Below are 23700 nucleotides of genomic sequence, written 5' to 3'. Positions count from 1 at the left end.
CAAGCGAGGGCTAACCTGACCTGGCTGTCCTTCTCTTCCTCAGATACGAGATCCTGACACCAAATTCCATTCCTAAGGGATTCATGGATGGGAAGCAGGCGTGTGTGCTCATGGTGAGTCGAGCTGCTGTGTTGGGTGGCCTGTGGCCGGCTGGGCATCCGTGTGGCCAGCGCCCCTGTGACTGGACAGGGTCCTTTGCATCCATTGGCACTGTGCTCTCTCGTGCCTCCAACAAGCCAGTTCTGACTCTGCCAGGTGCCCTGAGCGGCAGCCCCCTTAGCCCTTGGTGGGGTCAGGACAGCGTGTGGGAGCCAGGTGGGAGGGAGGAGGCCAGAGCACGGCGTGGCAAGGCTGTGGTGTGAGACGGCCTCTTCCTTTTGGACACGTTCTGGTTCTTTCTTGCGCACGTCTCCTCCGATCTTCACATGCAGTGTGGTCGGCGGGGCAGCTTGCCACCAGAGCGCCACGACCAGCCCAAAGCTGCCGGTGTCCGAGTTTCTGGACCTTTCCTCTCTTTCCCCCAGCTCTGAACCAGTGCCTGACGGGCAGTGGGCACTGGATTCTGCATAGCGAATGAAGGCCCTGTGGTGACCCAGTGGCCGCGCTGAGGCTGTACCCACTCAGTCGTTTTTCTGCTTTGCAGGCAGGCGTCCCGCTGGGCCTGACGTGTCCAGAGTCAGTAGCCACCACTTCCTGCTTGCTTTACTTCGCGTTCTTTCCAAAGTCAGCCGAGGATAGGCCGGGCTTGGGGGTGGGGGAGGAAAGAGAAGAGGGAAGAAAAATTCAACACCTACTCTGTGCAAAGCAGCACATTAAGGGACAGGGAGATGGGGGCTAGAAAAGGAGGGAGAAGACACAGCTCCCTGCTCTCCGATGCTTGTCACCTGGCAGAGAGGAGGCGTGAAGGAAGAAGGGTGTGCTTCCAGCTCGTGTCTGGGCCGCTGTTTCTCCGGAGGCTGAGTTAGCTGCTGGCCAGTCCCCACTTCTGGCATAAGCAGGTCCCCTCCGTCCAGCCCTGCAGGGAAGATGGGCAGCTTGGGCTCTTCATGCCGGGAGGGAGGTGGGGCGCGTGGCCGGGGGATGCCCTCAGTGGCTCCACCTGCCCTGGGCTTCCCTTTTCACAGGGCCTCTGCCGGGTCGTTCGTGGACACCAAGGCCCCCAGATCCCACTTACCCTATTCAAGGCTCTGCCTCTTGGAGCTTGTTCTAAATCTCTTCTCTCCCAGGCAGACAGTTGGACAGACAGACCCTTGCCAGTGGGCTTAGTAAAAGAGCCTGGTTCCTATACCAGAACAGCCCGGTAATGGTAATGACGGCTGAAGCCCGTTCGGCACTGGTCACACGCTTGACCGTTGGTGCTTTCTGTGCGTTCTCTTGTTTGACTCCCACGGCTCTCCTAGAAAGGAGGTGCTATTATTTGCTTTGTCTGTTAACTTTTCTTTTAATTAAAGAAACCGTTCTTCCCATTTTACAGCTGAGGAAATATGGGCTCATGGAGGTTAAGGCCTAGGGTCATCTAGTTAGTATTCGATCCTGGCCTGAGCTGGAGTCTCTGCTGGGCTTGGACCAAACAATGATGCTTGGCCACCTCTGCTTGGAGGGAGACTTGACTGGGCATTTGTAGAGCGTGACTGCAGTGTGCGGGGCGGCACAGAGAAGGAAGAGGAGACCTCCAGGGTCCCTTCAGGGCCGAGATTCTGTGCTTCTCTGCAAGTCTGACTCGTTACCTGCCCCATGCCAGCCCCCACCTGCCTGCTCCCCAGCGTGCCCCCAGCCGCGCTTTCCCTGCACCAGGAGAAGGCTGCCCACAGAGCAGGCCTGACCCAGGCTCCAGGCCCCTCCCCCGTCCTTGGCCTTGCTCCAGGGCTCCGCAGGGGTGGCAAGGGGTAAGTGGCCAACTCTCCTCCTTCTAGATCAAAGCCCTGGAGCTCGACAGCAACCTGTACCGCATCGGCCAGAGCAAGGTCTTCTTCCGGGCCGGCGTGCTGGCTCACCTGGAGGAGGAACGGGACCTGAAGATCACGGACGTCATCATCGGCTTCCAGGCCTGCTGCAGGGGCTACCTGGCCAGAAAGTGAGTCCTAGGACGCCCACCCCACCCAGCCTGTCCTGCGCTCGGGCCCTCCCAGCTCTCCTGTAGCGGAGGACACTGAGGAAGCAGTGGCCTGGGCGCCCTAGTGCCAGTCAGGTGTCACCCCGGGAGGCCCCCGTGGCCTTCCCTGCCCCCCTACTTCCTGGATTTCTGCCTGAGGTTTAAAGTGAGCTGGTGGGAGGGGTGACTGCGCTTGGATTTGCTCGTCACGAAAGCTCCTACCACCGCTATTCCTTCCTGTGTCCCTCATGTAAGGATGACACCCAGAGTTGGCTGTCCCCAGAGGACGCTGTGCTCCCAGAGGAGGAGGCCATCCTTGAGTCCCAAGCAGCTCCTGTGGGGGTCAGGGGCTGACTTGCTGCGGGAAGGTGGGTGGGGCAGCTGCACATCTGTCCCCTGAGCCCTCCGTGTCTGTGCTCAGGGGTGTATGTTCCAGCCTGAGATCTGAGCGCTGGGGGACGCAGCATGAGTTTGTGGAGTTTGGACAAATGGACCTGTGTAGGACATCAGCTGCAGACGTTCTCCCTCTAAACAAAAGCCACAAGATCGTGGGTGGTACCAGGGTGGGGAGCTGTGGTCGATAGACGGACTTGATGACCAGGGCTCACGCTTGACTCGGATCTGTGGTGACCTCGGCCCCAGGCACCCTCTGTGAGGTCACCCACAGGATTCAACCCGAAGCCGACCTCCTTCCCACCACGTCTGTTTCATGGTGCCCCCGGCAGGGGTCAGTCCCTCCGGAAAAGCCTCCACAAGTGAGGTCAGGACTGTCGGGAGGGAGGTGTGCCGTCCCCCACCTGGAGGGCTGACTGTGACCCTCGCCCCACAGGGCCTTCGCCAAGAGGCAGCAGCAGCTGACGGCCATGAAAGTCCTGCAGAGGAACTGTGCCGCCTACCTCAAGCTGCGCAACTGGCAGTGGTGGCGGCTCTTCACCAAGGTGGGTCTGGAAGGGCCTCCGCGTGACACGGGGGACGAGCAGGCCTCACGCTGGCCTCCTGCAGGGCTCAGGCCCTGGGGCTGATCCTGCCCATGGGGTCTAGAGGGGTGTGAGCCGGGGCACGTGTCCGGCGTGGACGGCCACGGTGCTATCGGGCTGGGCTAGGGCAGCTCCTGGGATGTCAGGGCCCAGCCCGCCCACCACGGCTCCACGTGGAGACAGAGCTGCCCACCCAGAAACCACGGGCAGGTCAGAATCTGCGCCCGCTGGATGGGTCCTCCCTAGCCTTTACAAAAAATTCGTTCATTAGTAAAGTTGTTCAGGCTGCTTTTGTTTATGATAAGTAATCTGTGGTAATTGCGAAAAGTTAGACTAACCACAAGGGTAAACAAGAAAATAAAAATTCACCTATAATCCCTTCATCCTTGTGCCAACGTCAATATTGAATAGATGTTTCCATGTTTAGTCTGCTTTTAAAAAATTTTTTTTTCACTCCCAGTAAATCTCTGCTGTGTAAACCACACACATTCTTACATAGCTGAGCTTTGACTTGTATAAACAGTCATGTACTTTGCATTTTGCATCTAAAATTCCTTCATGAGCATCATGTTTTAAAAGTCAGCATACTGTTCCCTAGAGATGTTTCATAATTTATCTGACTATTTTTCCAACAGTGGATGTTTATCTCTCTGGAATTTTCACTGTTATAAACAACGCTGTCCTGAACATCTTCACGTACACATAGGGGTAGTTTCCCCGAAACGTAGTGGGTCAGAGGCCTATGGCACGCAGTACCAAATTGATTTCCAGAAAGATTGTACCCATTTGCACCTCCTCTGCCCTGCGTCCTACCTGCCCCTCACTCTCATGAGCTTGCGCTTCCACAGGTGAGGGGAAGGCGCCACGGCTCTCAGCCTGGACAGGCATCTTCCCCTGAGCACGTTTCCTCCTCAATCTCCTCTCCTAGGTCAAGCCGCTGCTGCAGGTGAGCCGGCAGGAGGAGGAGATGATGGCCAAGGAGGAGGAGCTGGTGAAGGTGCGGGAGAAGCAGCTGGCCGCTGAGAGCAGGCTCTCAGAGATGGAGACCCTCCAGTCCCAGGTGGGTGTCTGCAGGCTCTGCCCAGGCAGTGCTGCCACCTGCTGGCAACCAGTAGGCGAGGCATGCCTGGTTAATTTCTCTGCAGACCCTGTTCGGGGTTTCGTGATGTAGGAAGGCTACTCCATGGGATGGGAAGCTCATGAGTGTTGGGTTCAAGGCCCAGCCCCTCTCTGAGCCTGTTTCCTCGGGATCTGGACGTACAGCTCACGGAGCGGTGGTGAGGGACGGTGGGCGTGATGTTTAAACATGCGGGGCAGCTTAAGCGTCCTGAGATGGGAGCTGCTCTCGTCAGCAGGGTTCTCCCTGCAGGAGCCTGCACTGGAGACCAGTTCTCCTGTGGGTACAAGTGGCCCGAGGCGGCCGTAAGAGCTCACATTTCCCACGTGTTCTCGCAGCTCATGGCTGAGAAGTTGCAGCTGCAGGAGCAGCTCCAGGCAGAAACGGAACTGTGTGCTGAGGCCGAGGAGCTCCGGGCCCGCCTGACCGCCAAGAAGCAGGAGCTCGAAGAGATCTGCCATGACCTGGAGGCCAGGGTGGAGGAGGAGGAAGACCGCTGCCAGCACCTGCAGGCTGAGAAGAGGAAGATGCAGCAGAACATCCAGGTGCCCAGAGGAGGGGCAGGGCCGGACCCCAGGCATGGGGCGGGGGGTGGGCTGCGTGGGGAGCAGGGGTGCCACGAGTGCCATGGGAGGACAGCCTTTGTCCCGGGGGCAGCCTTGGAGACGTGTTCTCTTTGGGGCTTTTTTTTTTTTTTTTTTTTACGGCCATGCTGCGCGGCTTGTGGGATCTTAGTTCCCTGACCGGGGATTGAACCTGGGCCCATCAGCAGTGAGAGCTCGGAGTCTTAACCACTGGAGCACCTGGGAATTCCCTGGGTGGTTATTTCTGACGTGTCAGATGCCTGTTAGCGCTGCCCCACTGAGCGTCGAAGCCAATTTAATTCCCCTCCTCCGTCCTGGCTCTGGCTGGTCTGAGGAGCGGAGAGCGGATGCTTGCTGGACGAGGCCCCTCGGAACACGTGACCCCGCGATTGGACTGGGGTTCTTGTCCCCGCACCCTGGTTTTAAATACATGACCGCACACGTGGGGGCCGGGCCGCATCCAAGTTGCTCAGGCGTCGCCCCGGCTTCCCGTTAGGAACTGGAGGAACAGCTGGAGGAAGAGGAGAGCGCCCGGCAGAAGCTTCAGCTGGAGAAGGTGACCACTGAGGCCAAGCTGAAGAAGCTGGAGGAGGGCCAGATCATCCTGGAGGACCAGAACTGCAAGCTGGCCAAGGTGGGCGGCAGCCCGGCAGCCGGGGCACGGGGGCGAGCGGCTGGGGCAGCGGCTCCAGGCTCGGGGCTGCGGCTGGGTCCCTGTCAGCGTCCGCCTGGCGACAGATAACAGCTGGGAATCAAGTTAGAGGAGAAGGAGGGACAAGGTCAGGATGCTGACCTCCATCTCCAGAGGATGGGGGTGGCCAGGTTGACAGGGCAGGGCGGCTGCCCGGGACCCTGTGATGTGGGGAGTTACGCTGGCTGTGTGGCCGCCACTGTGGGATTAGGACTCCACTGGTGGCCACACAGAGCAGAAAGTGAGAAGGGCAGGGGCACTTTGGGGGATGAGGAAGGGGGAGGTCGAAGGCATGCAGGAGGTGGCGTCATCCCGCCTGCCCTGAATTCCCTCATTGACGCTCACTGTTACCTGGCGGCTCTTCTCACCTGAGCAGAAAGGGGTGACGCAGGCCCAGCTATTGCAGGGGAGCTAGTGACCTTTCCGAATGACTCCTTTGATCTAGGAAATCCTAATGAATTTGACCAGGTGTTTAAGGCCCTGCCCCGCCATTCAGTCCTCAGTGTCGGGGTGAGCCGTGCCTTGAGGAGAGCTGACATGTTCTGCGCTCAACTGACTTTAAGCTCTGACCCACCCTCGCCCCCCAGGAGAAGAAGCTGCTGGAAGACAGAATAGCCGAGTTCACCACCAACCTCACAGAAGAGGAGGAGAAATCTAAGAGCCTGGCCAAGCTCAAGAACAAGCACGAGGCGATGATCACCGACCTGGAGGGTAAGGGGGTGGCGGCAGCAATGGTCGGACTCGGGATCGCTCGAGTGTCCCCTGCTCGGGGGCCCAGCCTGGGCCTCGCTGCCAGGAGCTGGAGTGCCGGCCGGGTCTCCCGCTCGCTCTGTGCGGGCGAGGCTGGGGTCTGTGGTAGCCGGCCGCTGCCCTCGAGACATGGGGGTCAGCGCCCGCTCCCTGTGGAGTCTGGACCTCCAGGCACTGGTTGGGAGGGACGCTCCCCCAAGTGACGAGTGTTGAGAATTGAGCTCTGGCGTTTCTCTCGTGTCGCGCACCATGCGTTTCCCAAGCTTCTGAGACTTCCTAGGAGCTTCTAGCTTTCACTGCGACTCTGCCACTTACTAGCTGTGTCATCTTGTACCTATTAATCTCCGTGAGCTTGAGTTTCTCTTACCTCTAAGGGGACACAGCGAAAGGGTGAGTGTGAGGAATGAACTGAATAACGTGCATGGACGTGCTGTGTGTGTTGTAAGATGCCGGGCAGGTATCGCGAGAGGCCGTTGCTTCACGTGGGGCAGGGAGACAAACCATGCCTCCGTCTCCCTGTGCCCTGGGATCCGTGGTGGCTGGGAGGTTGGCACAAGCCCAGGTCTGTGCTGTCTGGGGACCCCTTGTCCCCCTGCCCCTTGAGAGGAGTGGTACCGGGGGCAAGGGGAGCCCAGACCACCGGGGGGGCTCTGAGCTCCAGCCAGAAACCACTGCTCCCTCTGGAGAGACGTGGGGCAGCCCGGTGCGCAGGGCAGTTGTCAGTGCCCAGTGGACGTAGGGCTGAAACCATCTGGGCTGGTCGCTAGGAGAATTTTCCCAGCTTGGTTTCTTGGCCCCTCCTGGGTGAAGGTGTTCAGACCATCAAGGGGAAGAGACGTCCTGACACAGAGATCTCTTCACCTGGGAATAGTCTGAAAGACTCCATCATCCAGGAGGTCTTGGGGCAGCAGGCCGGCTGGATTGGCAGACGTGAAAGTTTGACACTAACAAGTGTTGCCAAAGATGTAAAACAGTCAGAACACACACACGCTGCCAGTGGGAGTATAAATTGGTAGACAGTTTCAGAGAACAGTCTGCCAGTGCCTAGTGAGGTTGAAGCTTTGCCTGCAACCCATCCCTCTTGTCCATGTGCGTTGGGAGTCATGGGCAAGAATGCTCACGGCATCGTGGCTCAGGAGGGCACACAGCTGTAGGCTGTGCCCATCCTACAAGTGCCCATCAGCTGTAGGATAGACAGGTAAGTTGTGGTGTGTTCACATGGTGGAACACACAGACAGAAGTCCAAATGGGTCGATTACAGTGACACTTAAGTTGCTAAATCTCAAGATTTAATGTTGAGCAACAAAGGTAAGATGAGGAATAAGAGTCGCCAGCCCTTACTGCGCACTCTATGGGCAGGCACGGTTCCAGGTGCTTTCAGATACCAACGCATTTGAGCCTCCCAGCAGCCTAAGGAAGTAGCTTGTCTTATAGCCTTACTACTCAAATGAGGCACAGAAAGTTAAGGACATCACCTAGGTGACGTCATAACAGGAGGTGTAAAGCCCATTGGTCCCGCTGTACCGTCTCCATAGAATTCATATAGGACAGATCCCTAATGTAAGTTCAGATTCATGCAGGACTAAATGTTATAATTTTTAGGGAGGCAGACATGGTGGAGCCTCAAAGGGAAACGAGGGAACTATAAACATGAACTTTGGGGGAATAGTTCCCTTGGTGGGAAGGATCAGTGGGTGGGGTTGGAGAGACAAGGACTTGGAAGCTTATGGTGACGTTCTTGCCCTTCATCCAGGAGTTGGGTATGAGTGTGAATCATGATCATTTAAACAGCACGGATGTTTTGTAACAAATATTTGGCATTTTATGTAAGATTTGAAGACAAAGACAGATCTGTAGCCACTGAGGGGTCTGTTCGCATCTCTCCATTCTTCCTTCTCAGAGCGCCTGCGAAGAGAGGAGAAGCAGCGTCAGGAGCTGGAGAAGACCCGCCGGAAGCTAGAAGGAGACTCCACGGACCTCAGTGACCAGATCGCCGAGCTGCAGGCTCAGATTGCTGAGCTCAAGATGCAGCTGGCCAAGAAAGAGGAGGAGCTCCAGGCTGCCCTGGCCAGGTGAGGGCCAGAGCATCAGCCAGTGCCCGCACTCTCAGCGTGCTCCCTGCTGTGGCTCTCGGTGCACCAGTGAACTGCGGGCACGCGCTCCGCTGTTGTCTTGGAAGCCAATTAATGACAAAACATCTTCTATTCACTAAAAGTGCAGTCTAAGGCTTCTCTGTCATTTGTAATCCCCCAAAAATTCATCCACAACCCTAGTCATCCAATCATAGCAATTCTTCCCTTTCCTTTTTAAAATTTCATGGCTACAGGCATGCTTTTAAAAAATAGATTTTATTTTTCCAGGCATATTTAGATTCATAACAAAATTGAGCAGAAGTTACAGCGAATTCCCAAGTCCCCATGTGAACAGCCTCCCTCATTAGCAACCTCCCCCGCAAGAGTGATACATTTGTTACAATTCATGAATGTGCACTGACACATCATTATCACCCAAAGTCGGAGCACATTTGTATTTCTACTTAGCTGCAGTAATCATGGACTGTAGCATTTTATTTCCTTTTTTTTTTCAGTTAACATTTCATTTTTTTTTAATGTTTAAAGGACTGAATCTTAATTTGGAAAATGAAATGATTCTTCTGTGAGGTTTTTGAATTCTCAAAGTGGAATAGCGCTCAGTCTTCTGGATGCGTCAGATGATTTTGCTGAGAAGAGCTCCTAAGGGCCATGATTATGACTGCCAGAAGTGGCTTTGGCTGCACCTCTCTGAAGCCTTTTCTGCAGACTCTGCTCTCCGTAGGTGACAGTGATCTCATCCTGATGTTGTTGCTCTCTTTGGCAGAGTGGAAGAAGAAGCCGCCCAGAAGAACATGGCCCTAAAGAAGATCCGGGAGCTGGAATCTCAGATTTCCGAACTCCAAGAAGACCTGGAGTCTGAGCGTGCTGCTAGGAATAAAGCTGAGAAGCAGAAACGGGACCTCGGGGAAGAGCTGGAGGCTCTAAAAACGGAGTTGGAGGACACTCTGGACTCCACGGCTGCCCAGCAGGAGCTCAGGTGTGTCTTGGGACCGACCGCCCCAGTCGCTGAGGGATAGGGGTGGTGGTGCAGGGAAGGGGAGGCTGTGGCCTGGGAGGGGTGGACTCCAAGTCTCTGCATACATACAGTGGCCTATTGTCATGGAGCAGAGAGCTCGGAAGCTGATGGTTCCTCAGCAGCTTCTCCCTAGAGTAGAAGAACTTGGCTTGGAGTTGGGGTGAGGCAAGGGTGGGCTTTAAAGCTGAAAGGCTACAGATGCCTCTACAAAGTGTGTCTGTGGGGAATTCCCTTGCAGTCCGGTGGTTAGGACGCTGCGCTCCCACTGCAGGGGGCACGAGTTCCATCCCTGGTTGGGAAGCGAAGATCCTGCATGCTGCGGCCAAATAAATAAATTAATTAATTTAATTAATCTGCTTATAACTCACTCCTGGCTCCTCGTATTTAGAATAAAATCCAATTCCTTACATAAAAGGCCTACAGTACATTTAAAAAAAAAAAAAAAAAAAAAGCGTGTCTGTGAGCCTGGGCTGTAGGCTGGATGGCCATGGAGAGAGGCCAGCGGGCAGAAAGCTTCCTGGGGTGGCCAGTGCCCCTTGCCGGGTGCTCTCTGCTGCCACAGAAGAGCCCCAGGGCAGCACCGCTCCTGGATCCCTGGCCTCCCTCCTGAGGGCGTTTCTCTGTCCAGGTCCAAACGTGAACAGGAAGTGAACATCCTGAAGAAGACCCTCGAGGAGGAGGCAAAGACCCACGAGGCCCAGATCCAGGAGATGAGACAGAAGCACTCGCAGGCCGTGGAGGAGCTGGCAGAGCAGCTGGAGCAGACGAAGCGGGTGCGTGGGCCTCCCCAGGACTGGCTCCGTGAGGCTCTGCCACGGTCAGGGGGCCCTTGCAGGGTCTAGGCTCCAGCCCCTCGTGGCTGTGTGACTTGGGGATGTAGGTCCCTCTGTGCCTCAGTTTCCCCATCTGTAAGGGAGGCTGATGATAGCCCGTCTCCTACAATTAATGTGAGAGTTGGAGTTGGTAACATGTGAGGCACTTGGATAGTAAGGGCTCGGTAAGTTGTTCAAGAATCATTTATTCTCATTATTATCTTGTTCATCAACCTGCCAGACCAGAACATTTCATGGAATTGGAGCGACTCTGAGTTTCAGAGGGCCATCGGGGTCCCCTTTTCTGAAGCCCATCCCTTCTCTAGAACACCCCCAACAGGTGGTCAGTTGGAGTCTTCGTGGGAGAACCCTGGGGATGTTGACCCCAGATGGTTTCTCGGCTGTGGCCGGGCAGTTCCTGAACAAGGCCAGTCCTGCATCCGGTGGCCTCCAGCTCACAGCCACCCTTGGTGGCAGCCCGAGAAGGCAGAGGCTCTTCCACACGGCAACCTGTGCAATATTTTCAGAAACCTGCCTTGTCTACCTGTCTACCTTCAATTTCCACCTGGTTCTGGGCAGGTTGAAGCCTTGCCTGGTCCTTTAGCTGTTTTCACCCAAAGTGACTTTGCATTCACGCTGGGTCCGGTTTACCCTTGAACTTGCCCGTGATGCTGTGGCCGGCTCGGTACGGACTAGATTGGGATTGTCGTGTTTATTCTGTAAACTCGGCTTTTATGTTGTTTGGAAGAACATCACTGTGTTACTTTGAACATCAGATTTTCAAGAGGCTTTTCTGGAAGTCTACCTACGAACAATTATAATTTCCATCACCCTATAATAACAGCTAAAATCTTAACATCTGCACTGATGGCATCTTGCCCTTGGACGCTCCCTGAAGCCGGTGCAGGAGGCCGGGCAGGGATGGTGTGAGAGCTGGGGGAGCCCACGTGCCGGGTGTCCGGCCCCAGCTGGGTGCTGAGTTCACATCAGGCCCAAGCCTTCCGAGTCTGGGACCCTTGCCAGCTCGTCATCCCCCAGACTTGCCCAGTGTCGTTTTTGCTGCAAAGGCAGCCGATTCTGGGTCTGGACCCGCCGGATCTTCAATGATGTTAGAAAGACCAGCCTCACATCACAGGTGCCCCCTTTCACGTCTTCGCTTTTCTCCCCGCTGCCAGGTGAAAGCCAACCTCGAGAAGGCCAAGCAGACCCTGGAGAATGAGCGAGGGGAGCTGGCCAACGAGGTGAAGGTGCTACTTCAGGGCAAGGGGGACTCCGAGCACAAGCGCAAGAAGGTGGAGGCCCAGCTTCAGGAGCTGCAGGTCAAGTTCACCGAGGGGGAGCGCGTGCGCACGGAGCTGGCCGACAAGGTCTCCAAGCTGCAGGTGAGGCCTCCGCTGGACCTCCTGGGTCCTGGCCCACATCGCCAGGGCTCCCGCTCTTGTCTCTCTCTCTCTCTCTCTCTCTCTCTCTCTCTGTCTCTGCAACATGGCTCAATCTGCGAGGCCTCTGGGGTTCAGCCTGTGACTCAGGTCCAGCATGGCCGAGAGAGCCGAGGTGGGACCCAAGCAGTCGTGGTCGAGCTCACGGGGCTTTGTCTCCCATCCGTGCGCAGGTCGAGCTGGACAATGTGACGGGTCTTCTCACCCAGTCGGACAGCAAGTCCAGCAAGCTCACCAAGGACTTCTCCACTCTGGAGTCACAGCTGCAGGACACGCAGGTAAGGGCGGGACGGCTCCTGTGCCCGCACCGCATTAGCTGCCAGGCTTCTGGGTCTTTGTCTCAGAGCGTCCTCCCCTGCATCTGCGGCTCTCTGCGTCCTCCCCTGCATCCGCGGCTCTCTGCGTCCTCCCGGCTCCTTGCCAGGCTGCCCCCTGAATCCGAGGGACTGCTCCCCTCTTCCACCAAGGGTATGGGGACCGCGAGGCCCTGACACTGCGGGTCCTGAGCCCCTGCCCTCCTTGTTCTCGGAGTAGGAGCTCCTGCAGGAGGAGAACCGGCAGAAGCTGAGTCTGAGCACCAAGCTGAAGCAGGTGGAGGACGAGAAGAACTCCTTAAAGGAGCAGCTGGAGGAGGAGGAGGAGGCCAAGCGGAACCTCGAGAAGCAGATCGCCACCCTCCACGCCCAGGTCCGGAGCTGGCTCCCTGCAAGACACCCCTGGGAACTGTGGGCTGGAGCCTGCAGGCTGGGGAGCTTCTGGCGGGGCGCCCACCTGGACTCCAGGGCACAGCCCTGCCGCTGGGTCCACCCAGGCCTCCCCGAGCTGGACACCTTCCCCTGGGGGAGCTCCTGCCCTCCCCAGACCAGGGCTCATGCCTGGGGTCCCCAAGGAGAATTTAGGAACCCATGAACTTGGGTGGAGGAGACGTACATCTTCATTTCACCAATCTCCAGCTGGCCTTCGGCGTTTTCTTCTGTTACGAATGTAGGCAACAAGCCGTGGCCCTCGCAGTGCCGGTGGCCTGTTCAGTAGAAACCACCGGTCATCGTGTCCGAGCTGAGGGCAGGCCTTGGGAAGGTCATCGTGCTCCTAGCCACTCAGGAGCCTGCTCTCTGCTGTGCTGTTAAAGAAGCACGATGGTTACTGAACCACAGTCTTAAAAAGTACCCGACACCTGCACTTTTCTATATTGGTGTCTTGGTAATCCTGCGTATTTTGCTTTATGTACGTTCAAACCTCGTTATGAGAAGGAGGTCAGAGTCTTCTCTAGACTCTGAAAGGGTCCGGGGCCAAAGATAGACCAAGGGCCCTCTTCCGGATCCTGTCTTAGGACTTAAACGTGCCAGAAGATCTGCACCAGGTCGGGGAGGGTACAGGGTACCTGGATGGCGGTAGGGAGTGTGGGCACGGTGGCAGCTGTGTGTCCAGATGCGAGGAGGGGGCTGCGAGACGGACGCCTGCAGGCAGGGGGCACTAGGCTGCTGCCTGGGGGAGGGGAGGAGGCTTCCCACTGTAGGCCTCCGTCTTGGTACGAGCGGCTGGTGCGGGTCACAACTGAGAGGCCTTGCCGAGCTGACCTGTGGTGTCCGCCTCCCCCGGGCTCTGTGCGCTAGGCACCGGCCCTCTGGGGAAGCTCCATTCCCCTGGCCCCAGAGGGAGCGGGAAGTGGCTGGGGGAGCCGTCTCCGTAACTGGGTTGGTGCCCCATTCCTCCGCTGGCGGGTGGCAGGCCAGCTCCCAGCTGTCCCAGGTGTGGCCACGTTACCCAAGCAGGTGCCGTGCTGGGTGCCTCCTGACCCCTTGCTCCCGCCCAGGTCACCGACATGAGGAAGAAGGTGGAGGACGGCGTGGGGTGCCTGGAGACGGCCGAGGAGGCCAAGAGGAAGCTCCAGAAGGACCTGGAGGGGCTGAGCCAGCGCTACGAGGAGAAGGTGGCCGCTTACGACAAGCTGGAGAAGACGAAGACGCGGCTGCAGCAGGAGCTGGACGACCTGCTCGTGGACCTGGACCACCAGCGGCAGAGCGTCTCCAACCTGGAGAAGAAGCAGAAGAAGTTCGACCAGGTGGGTGTTGTTGGTGCTGCCACCGCCTCACGTCCTCCCCTCTGCAGACACCCTGCCTCGGGCAGGGGCCTCTGTCCGTCAGCCCGGCCCGGGGTCACCGTCACCAGCCCGGGAGGAGACCCTGAGGGGCAGGCGCTCAGACGGCGCCCCCGGATTCCAGCTCGTTGAGGCGCCTGGAAAGAAAGCGCTCACGATAGGTTTGGGAGCAACTTTTCCCCTTTCCTGGTTTTTTATGTTTTTCGAATCTTCTCTAATTAGAATTTTTCTTTATACGTTCCTAACTCTTGCTTACTCCAGGAGATCTGAGGCAGCTTACCGAGACGCAGGCAGTGGGGTGGGATAGAAAAATGGAATCGTGCAGTCTAAAGCGTTTCCCATCTGTCCCATTTAAGAAATAAGTCCATGGAATAAAGAGGTGCTGAAGCAAAGGGGGAGGGGGGAAAATAAGATGATACGGTCAGGGTGGGCCAGCGCAGGGAAAAGATGCCGCACGTCCTTGGAGGGGGGCCACAAGGGATTCGCGCCTCCGCGCAGCCAGATTCGCTTTCTTTTCAAGGTAAACACCAACCAGTCATTCAGGAAAACCAGGGGCTTTCCGGGTCCTGAGGGTGAAATATTTACTGCCTGTGGGTTCTCCCGGAAGGGGCACTGAGTGTCATAAAGAACCTCGGTTACTAAGTGATAAAAGTTACACAGACTCCAGTGGGTTGTGGCAGAGGCCATCTCCACCTCCGTCTGCTTATGAGGACACGCTGCACAGCACGTGTCACAATCGGAAGCAGCGGCTCGCTGCTCTCCTTGGTCCCCCTCCCCCCAGTCCTGGCCCCTGGGACCCTCCTTCCCCAGGGAGTTCGGGCCCAGATGCTTTACCTGCCAGAGGCCAGCAGGCCCTGAGCTCTTTCTGAGAGCTGGTTGCTCGAGCCTCATGGCGCCCTTCTGTCTCCCAGCTCCTGGCCGAGGAGAAGACCATTTCCGCCAAGTACGCAGAGGAGCGCGACCGGGCGGAGGCCGAGGCCCGGGAGAAGGAGACCAAGGCGCTGTCTCTGGCCCGGGCTCTGGAGGAGGCCGTGGAGCAGAAGGCGGAGCTGGAGCGGCTCAACAAGCAATTCCGCGCGGAGATGGAGGACCTCATGAGCTCCAAGGACGACGTCGGCAAGAGCGTGAGTCCCCGAGCCCACGGCCGGCACTGGGGCGGGGGTGGGGGCGGGAGGGAGATGGCCTCAGGACGCGAAGGATTAGGGGCTCATGGACACTGAGGCTGGGGACCTGGGAGCCTCGCGCCCCTCTGCTCCTGACCGCATCCCCTCGGCGGCAGGTCCACGAGCTGGAGAAGTCCAAGCGGGCCCTGGAGCAGCAGGTGGAGGAGATGAAGACCCAGCTCGAGGAGCTGGAGGACGAGCTGCAGGCCACCGAGGACGCCAAGCTGCGGCTGGAGGTGAACCTGCAGGCCATGAAGGCCCAGTTCGAGCGGGACCTGCAGGGCCGCGACGAGCAGAGCGAGGAGAAGAAGAAGCAGCTGGTCAGACAGGTGCGGACGGCCCTCCCGCTCCCCTGGGCAGAGGCGGGCAGGGAGCCCCAGGTTCTGGGGGCTCCGTTCTCCTTCCGCCGGGACTGGGGGAGTCCCCTGATTACGCCCTCCACGTCCTCACATTCCAATCCTCTGCCTGGGGGTCAGTGGCCCCCTCTACTAGGGTTTTATGGTCAGGAGTCCTCCCTGTCCCTGGACGCCCCGTGGACGCCACGGGACTGGACCAAGCCCACCCGGGCCGTGAGCTGAGGCAGGGTCTGTGGGTACGTCCGGTCTCCTGAGCCGTTGGCATCGCCCCAGGTGCGGGAGATGGAAACTGAGCTGGAGGATGAGAGGAAGCAGCGCTCGATGGCCGTGGCTGCTCGGAAGAAGCTGGAGATGGACCTGAAGGACCTGGAGGCCCACATCGACTCGGCCAACAAGAACCGGGACGAAGCCATCAAACAGCTGCGGAAGCTGCAGGTGAGCTCAGGCTGGACCCCACCAGATCCGGCCGCACATGGCAGCGCTGGGCTCAGCATGGGGCTGGGACACTAGTGGGGTGGCCGGTGAATGCTGGGAAGTGCCGCGTTGCCCTCCCCGAGGAAGGTCTTGGGTGCCTTTAGCTCCATCTCCCAGAGGGAGACCCAGAAGCTGAGCAGAAACAAACTAGTCAGAAGCAAGCTTGCAGTAAGAGTGTTGTCTCTGAGTGAAACAAGTGTAAACCTAGAGATGCAATGGCGCTGTGGCCACCTCGCGGCGGATTTCCAGCATAAACCGGGCGCGCCCCATCCCAGCCTTAACGGACAATGGTGGAAGTTTCCACGCTGATGCTTCAGAGAAGCAGCTCGGAGCACAGAACACATACTTGGCCTCATCAGTAATGAAAGAATAATAAGTTTAAAAAAGCAGCTCTGAGATGCCACATCACATCCAGCAAACCGGCAACAATAAGAACGAGTGTAAACGCTGGTGTTTGCGAGGTCGTAGGGCGTAGGTGCTCTCATTGCGGTGGCCGCTCTACCTGGTACCACTTGGCCGTGCCCAGCAAGGGTTGTATCCTTTGGCCTGGGGAATCCCAATTTGGGATTTATCTCCAAAAGGAAAAAAAACACAACTATTTCCCAAGATCTTCAGAGTTAAAACGAATCACCAGTGAACAAAGGACACATGACCGTGCCATGTTGCCGGGACTAACCTGGCGGGTGGCCGCTGACCTGGAGCCGTGGGGATGGCCCCAGAGTGCGGGATCCAAGTCAACAGGAGGCGGTAGAAAGTAAACAAAAACATAGCTGGACTAATACCCACCCGGGGACTAACGCTGCCGCAGGTGTGCTTCGTAGATCCTAACAGTTAAAAGCGTGTAAAGATGGTATAGAATAAAGGGAAGCTTTGTCTTTCCTCTTTTGCCCTTTTATAGCCATGTTGGTTGAATGTGGCCACAGGCTGAAGCCCAGCCGTCGGTCCCTGTCGGCGGGCACTGTGTGGGCACTGTGTGGGCACTGTGCACACTGTGTGGGCACACGGGAGCGGTGGGACGGTGGCCCCAAGCCTCTCTTCCCTGCCCTCAGGCCCAGATGAAGGACTGCGTGCGGGAGCTGGAGGACACGCGCGCCTCCCGCGAGGAGATCCTGGCGCAGGCCAAGGAGAACGAGAAGAAGCTGAAGAGCATGGAGGCCGAGATGATCCAGCTGCAGGAGGTGGGCCGGGCCGGAGCAGGGCGCTCGGGGCCTCCACCCACCTGCCGGGGCCACCCGGGCAGACCTGGAAGAACGGGCCAAGCTCCAGCGATGGGCCGGTGTGGTTCTTGCTTTCTGAAAGAATTGCCCCTCGGGGTTTCATGAAGTAGCAAGGCTCCCTGGTGTGATTAGAACGTGTGTGTGTGTGAATTAACTCGTCACCTCCTGGGGCCGGCTCCCTCGCCACCACCTGCGGTGACTTCCTCCCTGGCGAGGAGGGGTCCCTCCCAGAGGCTTACGGCGCCGAGTGTCCCCTTGGCGGCCTTGTCCCTCACACGAGGCAGGTCGGGAAAGCGTCCCCAGGCTCTAGGCAGTCTTCTGCCTTGGTGATGCTGGCTACCCAGTTGCTCCTAGCTGGGCCAGACATCCAGGCTCTCCTCGTCTGCCCTGACCAGACCGGCTGTGCCCTCCTGCCCACGTGGGTCTCTGGTGAGGCCGCCTCACCCTCAGGGTGAAGCCCTTGCCCCCGCCGGCTTTCAGAGCCCCGCACTGTGGCCTTAACTCACGTCTTTGTCCTGTCGCCCCTGCTTCCTGTCTGCCTGGAAGGTAGAGGGACCAGCATCCCGTCAGGCCAGGATGATTTCCTGTTTATTGCAACATCCCCGGCACCTGGCTCAGTCTTTATTTTATTTATTTATTTATTTTTATTTATTTTTGGCTGCGTTGGGTCTTTGTGGCTGTGCGCAGGCGTTTCTCTAGTTGCGGCGAGCCAGGGCTACTCCTCGTTGCGGTGCGCGGGCTTCTCATTGCGGTGGCTTCTCTTGTTGCGGAGCACGGGCTCTAGGTGCGCGGGCTTCAGTAGTTGCGGCGCGCGGGCTCAGTAGTTGTGGCTCGCGGGCTCTTGAATGCAGGCTCAGTACCTGTGGCGCACGGGCTTACCTGCTCCGCGGCATGTGGGATCCTCCCAGACCAGGGCTCGAACCCGTGTCCCCTGCATTGGCAGGCGGATTCTCAACCACTGCACCACCAGGGAAGCCCTGGCTTAGTTCTTAGTGCTTAGGTATGGGGGCTGTGTGATCATACGGAGCCTCAGCTGTGGCCTCAGAGGGGCTCCTGGGAACGGGCTTCGTGGAGGAGGCAGGCCTGGGAAGGGGTTTGGGAAGAGGGGGCCAGGGGCTCAGAGTGCCGGGAACAGAGGAGGGCTGTTGGCTGCGGGCGGCCCCGGCGGGTCACATTCGGGTTCCCATGGCAGGACCTGGCAGCTGCTGAGCGCGCCAAGCGCCAGGCCCAGCAGGAGCGGGACGAGCTGGCCGACGAGATGGCCAACAGCAGCGGCAAAGGGTGAGCCGGCGCGAGCGCGAGCGGGTGCGGGGTTCCCCGCTCTGGTTTGGCCCCTCTCACCTCTCCCCCCCCCCACTCCCCAGTGCTCTGGCGCTGGAGGAGAAGCGGCGCCTGGAGGCCCGCATCGCACAGCTGGAGGAGGAGCTGGAGGAGGAGCAGGGCAACACGGAGCTGGTGAACGACAGGCTGAAGAAGGCCAACCTGCAGGTGAGCGGCGGGGCTCTCTGCGCACCAGGGCCCCCTCGGTGACGCAGGTGGGCCTCCCCAGTGGCAGAGGCAGAGGCGGCCGCCCCCTGATGCTTAGGGGACAATGTCCTGGTGCCTGCACTGGCTCCTTGGTTCCTCTCTCTCAGGCGCTGAGCTGCTTCTGGACCCTTTACACTGGGCAGTTCCCTCTGGTGGGGAGGCCTAGTGATCAGGGGCCCTGCAGGGTCCAGCTGCCCCTCCTCTGCCCCCGGCCGGGACCCCCATCTTCCTCAAGGTCACCAGCCCATCTTCCTACAGATCGACCAGATCAACACCGACCTGAACCTGGAGCGCAGTCACGCCCAGAAGAACGAGAACGCGCGGCAGCAGCTGGAGCGCCAGAACAAGGAGCTCAAGGTCAAGCTGCAGGAGATGGAGGGCACTGTCAAGTCCAAGTACAAGGCCTCCATCACCGCCCTCGAGGCCAAGATCGCACAGCTGGAGGAGCAGCTGGACAACGAGACCAAGTGGGTGCCCCTCGCCCGTCACCTGGCACCGTCTGCCGGCTCCTCTGTGTGTCCATCCCTGAGACTGTTTCCCCCCATCCTGACGGGGCCTTTTGCCGGGGCTTGTGGAGTTTGAATAGGACCCACAGCCAACTTCTAAAGTTGGGGAGCCTGATGACTCTCTGAGGGCTGAATCCGAGAGGTGGGGTTCCCACCCACCTGGGCAGCCCATCTGTGGGCTCAACAAGACGGAGACTTCTTTGGGGGTAATGGGGGTCAGTCTTCCTTTTTGCTTTTTCTTCGGCTGCACTGGGCAGCATGTGCGATCTTAGTTCCCTTGACCAGGGATTGAACCCGTGCCCCCTGCACTGGAAGTGCAGAGTCTTTAACCACTGGATCGCCAGGGAAGTCCTCTTTTTCCTCGCTTTATATGTGCTCTCTGAGATGTGTCAGTTCCCTTCCCTGAACCTCAGTTTCCTTATCTGTGAAATGGGGCTAATCCCAGTGCCTTCATAAGAGTGTTCAGTAAAGGCGGTCTACCTTAGCATCAGGGGAAGTACCAGTGAGGCCCGGGAATGGGTGGCCCGGCCTGTGGATTTGTCGGCCAGACCTTCCGAAAGAGGGTGCCCCCCTGAGCCTCTGTGTTCATGCCTTTCAGGGAGCGCCAGGCGGCTTCCAAGCAGGTGCGTCGGGCCGAGAAGAAGCTGAAGGATGTGTTGCTGCAGGTGGATGATGAGCGGAGAAGCGCCGAGCAGTACAAGGACCAGGTGTGTTGGCGGCGGAGCGGGGCCCTGCCCCTTGGCGGCTGAGGGCGGGGAGGGCCACAGGCATGTGGGGTCGTGACTGGGGCCCCTGGCCACGCGTCTCTGCAGGCGGACAAGGCGTCTACCCGCCTGAAGCAGCTCAAGCGGCAGCTGGAGGAGGCCGAGGAAGAGGCCCAGCGGGCTAATGCCTCCCGCCGGAAACTGCAGCGTGAGCTGGAGGATGCCACGGAGACCGCGGATGCCATGAACCGCGAGGTCAGCTCCCTCAAGAACAAGCTCAGGTGAGCCCCGCCGGCCCCACCCGCCCCTTCACAGGACCCTTTCTCCTTCAAAAAGTTAGTTTGTCCTGAAGAGCAGAATTTGGAAAATGAGGCTCCTATAAACTCAGTCACCTTTCTCAGCTAGATGTCAACGAGCGAGGTGCTTAATGATGCCGAGAAAGTGCCGGTCAGAGAGCCCTTCCTCGTTCTCCTTGCCTCCTGGGCTGTAGCCCGGCCTTTTTTTTTTTTTTCTTAAACTTACTTATTTATTTATTTATGGCCGTGCCGGGTCTTTGTTGCTGTGCGCGGGCTTTCTCTAGTTGTGGTGCGCGGGCTTTTCATTGCGGTGGCTTCTCTTGTTGCAGAGCACGGGCTCTAGGCACGTGGGCTTTAGTAGTTGTGGCACGTGGGCTCAGTAGTTGTGGCGCATGGGCTTAGTTGCTCCGTGGCATGTGGGATCTTCCCGGACCAGGGATTGAACCCGTGTCCCCTACATTGGTAGGTGGATTCTCAACCACTGTGCCACCAGGGAGGTCCTAGCCCTGCCTTTTAAATAAACTCTCCGGGTGATTTCTTCCCATCCTGCCTGAAGAGTCTGTTCCTGTCGCAGCGCTAAACCTGATGAGAACGTTTTCAGGTTTTGTCAACTGGAAGTTGCTTGAGGCAACCGGCCGGTCCCTGGCGCAGCTTTAGGCGCCGGGTGAATACGGGCATCTTCTAGCTCTGAACCAATGGAAAGGGCTGCTTGGCAATTCTCAAAGGAACGTCACATTCAGGCAGCATGAAATGGTTGAGGCAGAGGGTCTTCTTGGTCGAGATTCTCACTGCTTACCTCCTTTTCCCAGGGATCGTTTTTTAAAGCATAAAAGCAACAAGAGCAGACAGTCTGGTCAGTGTGTGATACCGATTTTCTTAGCGGGGACCGGAAGGAGACGCCTGTCTCTGTGCGCTGTACACAGTCATTGTGTGTCTCTTAGTTTCACCTGTTTGGTACTGAGTGTGGTCAGAGGGTGGCATTTTGCAGGGGCAGCTTCATCTGCTCTTGTGCCTCCCCGCTTTGAATCAGCCCCCATTACCTGACGGATTTTTGCTAGTGTTTTGGGTGAAAGTGAGAAGCTTCAGGCCGGGGGGGCAGGAGGGGACAGCCCTCCTGTCCCCGCTGGAGGCTGTGTCCCCGGAGGCTCCCCTCCCGCCGTTGCTTCTCCCCGTGGGATGTCAGGAGCTAGTTTCCTCTAAAGATCACTTTGAAACACATGAGCTGTACTGCGGCCGCCTGGCCAGCACTGCTGACCGCTGCCTCTGCCCCCAGGCGTGGGGACCTGCCGTTTGTCGTGCCCCGCCGAATGGCCCGGAAAGGTGCCGGCGACTGCTCGGACGAGGAGGTGGACGGCAAAGCGGACGCGGCTGAGGCCAAAGCTGCCGAGTAACAACTTCTTCTTCTGCTGCCCGAGACGGACGACAGCACCGACTCCACTTCCCCTTCCCAGCCCTGCAGCACCCCTCCTCCCTCCTGGGGCTGCTGTGACCGTGACCCCACCTCGTCCCCCCAGGCCAGGGGACCTCAGGCCTCACCTCCCCGCCCATCCCGCCAGGCCTCCTTGAAGGGCTTCCGGCTTCCTCTGCTGCAGCCTGCTCCCCTCCCCCCCTCCCCCCCCCGCCCCCCCGGAATCTAATACCAAAGAGTCAGGGTCCTGGGCCCTGGCCCGGGAACAGAGCGACCAGCAGTATCCCCCCCACCCCTTCCCTTGCCGAAAAGCACAAGATGGTGAGGTGAGGAGGGCGGGCCTCCGGGGATGGGCAAGAGAGTTTTCTACGAATCTATTTTTCTTCAGACTAAGGAGTTTTGCTAGCCCGACGCCCCAGAAGAGTTGTCACCTTCCCCCGCCTCCGCCACCCTCTCCCTTCTTTGCTGTTGGCAATCACACGCGGTGACCTCACACCCTCTGCCCCAGCGGCCCCCCCACTCCCGTGGGCTCTGGGTGGTCCGGCATGAGCAGGCCCAGGGGGTCCACTTCTGTGCAGGGCACGGGAAGCTGGCGCGGGGAAGGAGGGGCGTTCCTCCCCGCCCCTGCCGGGCAGCGCCACCACCACCTTCCTGATTCTGAAATGTCTCAAGTGCAATGATGACCCCTTTCCCTCCTTTGCCGAGGGCAGCCCACCCCTGCTGCAGCAGGGCTTCTGGGCTGAGAAGACAGGGCCCAGGGGCCAAGCTGGAGAGGCCAGCCGTGGCCTCTTCCAACACTCTTGGGGACCAAATATATTTAATGGTTAAGGGACTTGTCCCGAGCCTGACAGCCAGAGCAGTGGAAAGGGCCAGGTGATCTCGAACCTACTCCAGGACTGGGGCCCGAGGGTAGCTGACCTGCACCGTTGACTCAGTATAATTCAAGACTCTGCCATCTGCACAGATATTTTTAAAAGAAAAAAACAGTTGTCTTTTCTCCCTCTAACTGTAATAAATGGTAAAATTCCAAGTCTTTATCACTGCCTTTCCTTTGGAACCACGTCTAGAAGAGAGTAGCTTGTCCTACACTGGTCTACACTGGTGGCTGATCCCCGTATTCCTAACTGTTCTGTATATGCTGCATTTAGACTTACTTATGGCAAAAAAGGCATTTTTTTTTTTTAAGGAAACAAACTCTCAAGAAATCATGAAGATATATAAAAGCTACATATGCCTAAAAAGCTCTGAATTCAGGTCCCAGTTGCTGTCACAAAGGAGTGAACAGAACTCCCACCCCTGCCCTTTTTTTATATAATGGAAGTGCCTTAGCATGGTTGCAGCCGCCACCACTACAGTGAGCTGGTTTACAGATGTTTTCCACTGAGCATCACAATAAAGACAACCTTGTGCTACGAGCCATGTGTCTGGGGGTGTCTCTGCGCCGGAGCAGGTGGCCTAGAAGGGACTGTACCTGGGCCACCTAGAAGGGACTGTACCTGGGCCACCTAGAAGGGACTGTACCTGGGCCACCTAGAAGGGACTGTGCTTTGCTTCTGCAGCAGGCACCTACTTTGTGCAATTTCTGGAAGCTTCCAGGAATGCAGCTCGGCTGGGGCACAGGCTCCAGTAGGGAGTGACAGTCACGCAGAAAGGCAGGCTGGCTGGCCAGATTCAAGGATGCTAAGAGTGTCTCATAAATCTTGGTTCCTTTCAGTTACTGAGTACCCACTATGTGATGGACACTGAGCTGGCCTGGGGGATAGAGATACAAGGCCCAGGCGCTGACTTCCAGAAGCTTTCTTAGTCATCAGACGATGCAAAGCCTGTCCTATGGAGATCCATCCCAGGTACCATAGAAGGGGGAATGAGGGAGTCGGTGCCGAGGCCTGTGGGTACTGGGGCAGGGGCTCTTCACAGGACCGTCAGAGCCTTTGTTCCTTCCTTCTTCATGCTTTGAACAAAGGCTGAGCATAGACCAGGCCCCTTGCCAAGCGCTGGGAATGCGAGGGCAGGGGAGACAGATGTCCCTGCAGTTGCAGGCAGGAGGGGGGGCAGGCAAAGGCTCTCCTTACAGAAGGGGTTTGGTGCCCACTTGATCCAAGGTGTGGACTCAGGCAGCAGGTCTGCATGCGGGCCCTCGGGGCCGCTGTGTGGCTGGCCCGATTGCTAAGGAGAGCTGCAGGCTCCTGGACAGGGCACCCACCAGGCCTCCAGCAGCCGACCCATCCAGCCTCCGAGCAGGTGCACTTTCGGGCCCTGGGAAGGGAGCTGCAGGAGGTGATGGGAGAGGCGGGTGGGCGCCGGCGCTGGAGCCTGGGGTGCCGCTTCCCTTAGAGGTTCTGGGCGGGGGGCCTTCCTCGCCGCTCCCAGCTTGCGGTGTC

The 23700-nt window shown here is 58.1% G+C and overlaps 1 protein-coding gene and 1 long non-coding RNA gene across 3 annotated transcripts in view; one reads left to right on the top strand and one right to left on the bottom strand.

The window, feature by feature from the left end:
• The window catches only part of MYH9 (myosin heavy chain 9), a 92500-nt gene extending 69766 nt beyond the window's left edge, over window positions 1-22734 (top strand). For both annotated transcript variants that reach the window (XM_004279430.4, XM_033404972.2), the window contains 24 exons: window positions 44-113; window positions 1914-2074; window positions 2922-3030; window positions 3998-4129; window positions 4525-4731; window positions 5267-5404; window positions 6049-6172; window positions 8112-8283; window positions 9068-9280; window positions 9948-10092; window positions 11307-11513; window positions 11744-11848; window positions 12105-12257; window positions 13384-13632; window positions 14580-14792; window positions 14948-15160; window positions 15461-15622; window positions 16711-16839; window positions 18071-18159; window positions 18243-18366; window positions 18664-18872; window positions 19510-19618; window positions 19724-19896; window positions 21185-22734. In XM_004279430.4, the coding sequence (XP_004279478.1) occupies window positions 44-113; window positions 1914-2074; window positions 2922-3030; window positions 3998-4129; window positions 4525-4731; window positions 5267-5404; window positions 6049-6172; window positions 8112-8283; window positions 9068-9280; window positions 9948-10092; window positions 11307-11513; window positions 11744-11848; window positions 12105-12257; window positions 13384-13632; window positions 14580-14792; window positions 14948-15160; window positions 15461-15622; window positions 16711-16839; window positions 18071-18159; window positions 18243-18366; window positions 18664-18872; window positions 19510-19618; window positions 19724-19896; window positions 21185-21302 (3724 nt within the window). In that variant the 3' untranslated portion in view covers window positions 21303-22734. The remainder of the gene's footprint in view (window positions 1-43; window positions 114-1913; window positions 2075-2921; window positions 3031-3997; window positions 4130-4524; window positions 4732-5266; window positions 5405-6048; window positions 6173-8111; window positions 8284-9067; window positions 9281-9947; window positions 10093-11306; window positions 11514-11743; window positions 11849-12104; window positions 12258-13383; window positions 13633-14579; window positions 14793-14947; window positions 15161-15460; window positions 15623-16710; window positions 16840-18070; window positions 18160-18242; window positions 18367-18663; window positions 18873-19509; window positions 19619-19723; window positions 19897-21184) is intronic.
• Window positions 22216-23500, bottom strand: LOC125960507 (uncharacterized). The gene is made up of 2 exons (XR_007470236.1): window positions 22850-23500; window positions 22216-22799 (listed from the first exon to the last, which is right to left on the bottom strand). It is a non-coding gene; the product is annotated as an uncharacterized LOC125960507 (long non-coding RNA).
• Between the last annotated feature and the right edge of the window lie 200 nt (window positions 23501-23700).

This window comes from Orcinus orca, chromosome 11, assembly GCF_937001465.1.
Source record: "Orcinus orca chromosome 11, mOrcOrc1.1, whole genome shotgun sequence".
NCBI classification, from domain to species: Eukaryota; Metazoa; Chordata; class Mammalia; order Artiodactyla; family Delphinidae; genus Orcinus; species Orcinus orca.
This window is presented reverse-complemented; position numbering and strand designations above follow the sequence as displayed.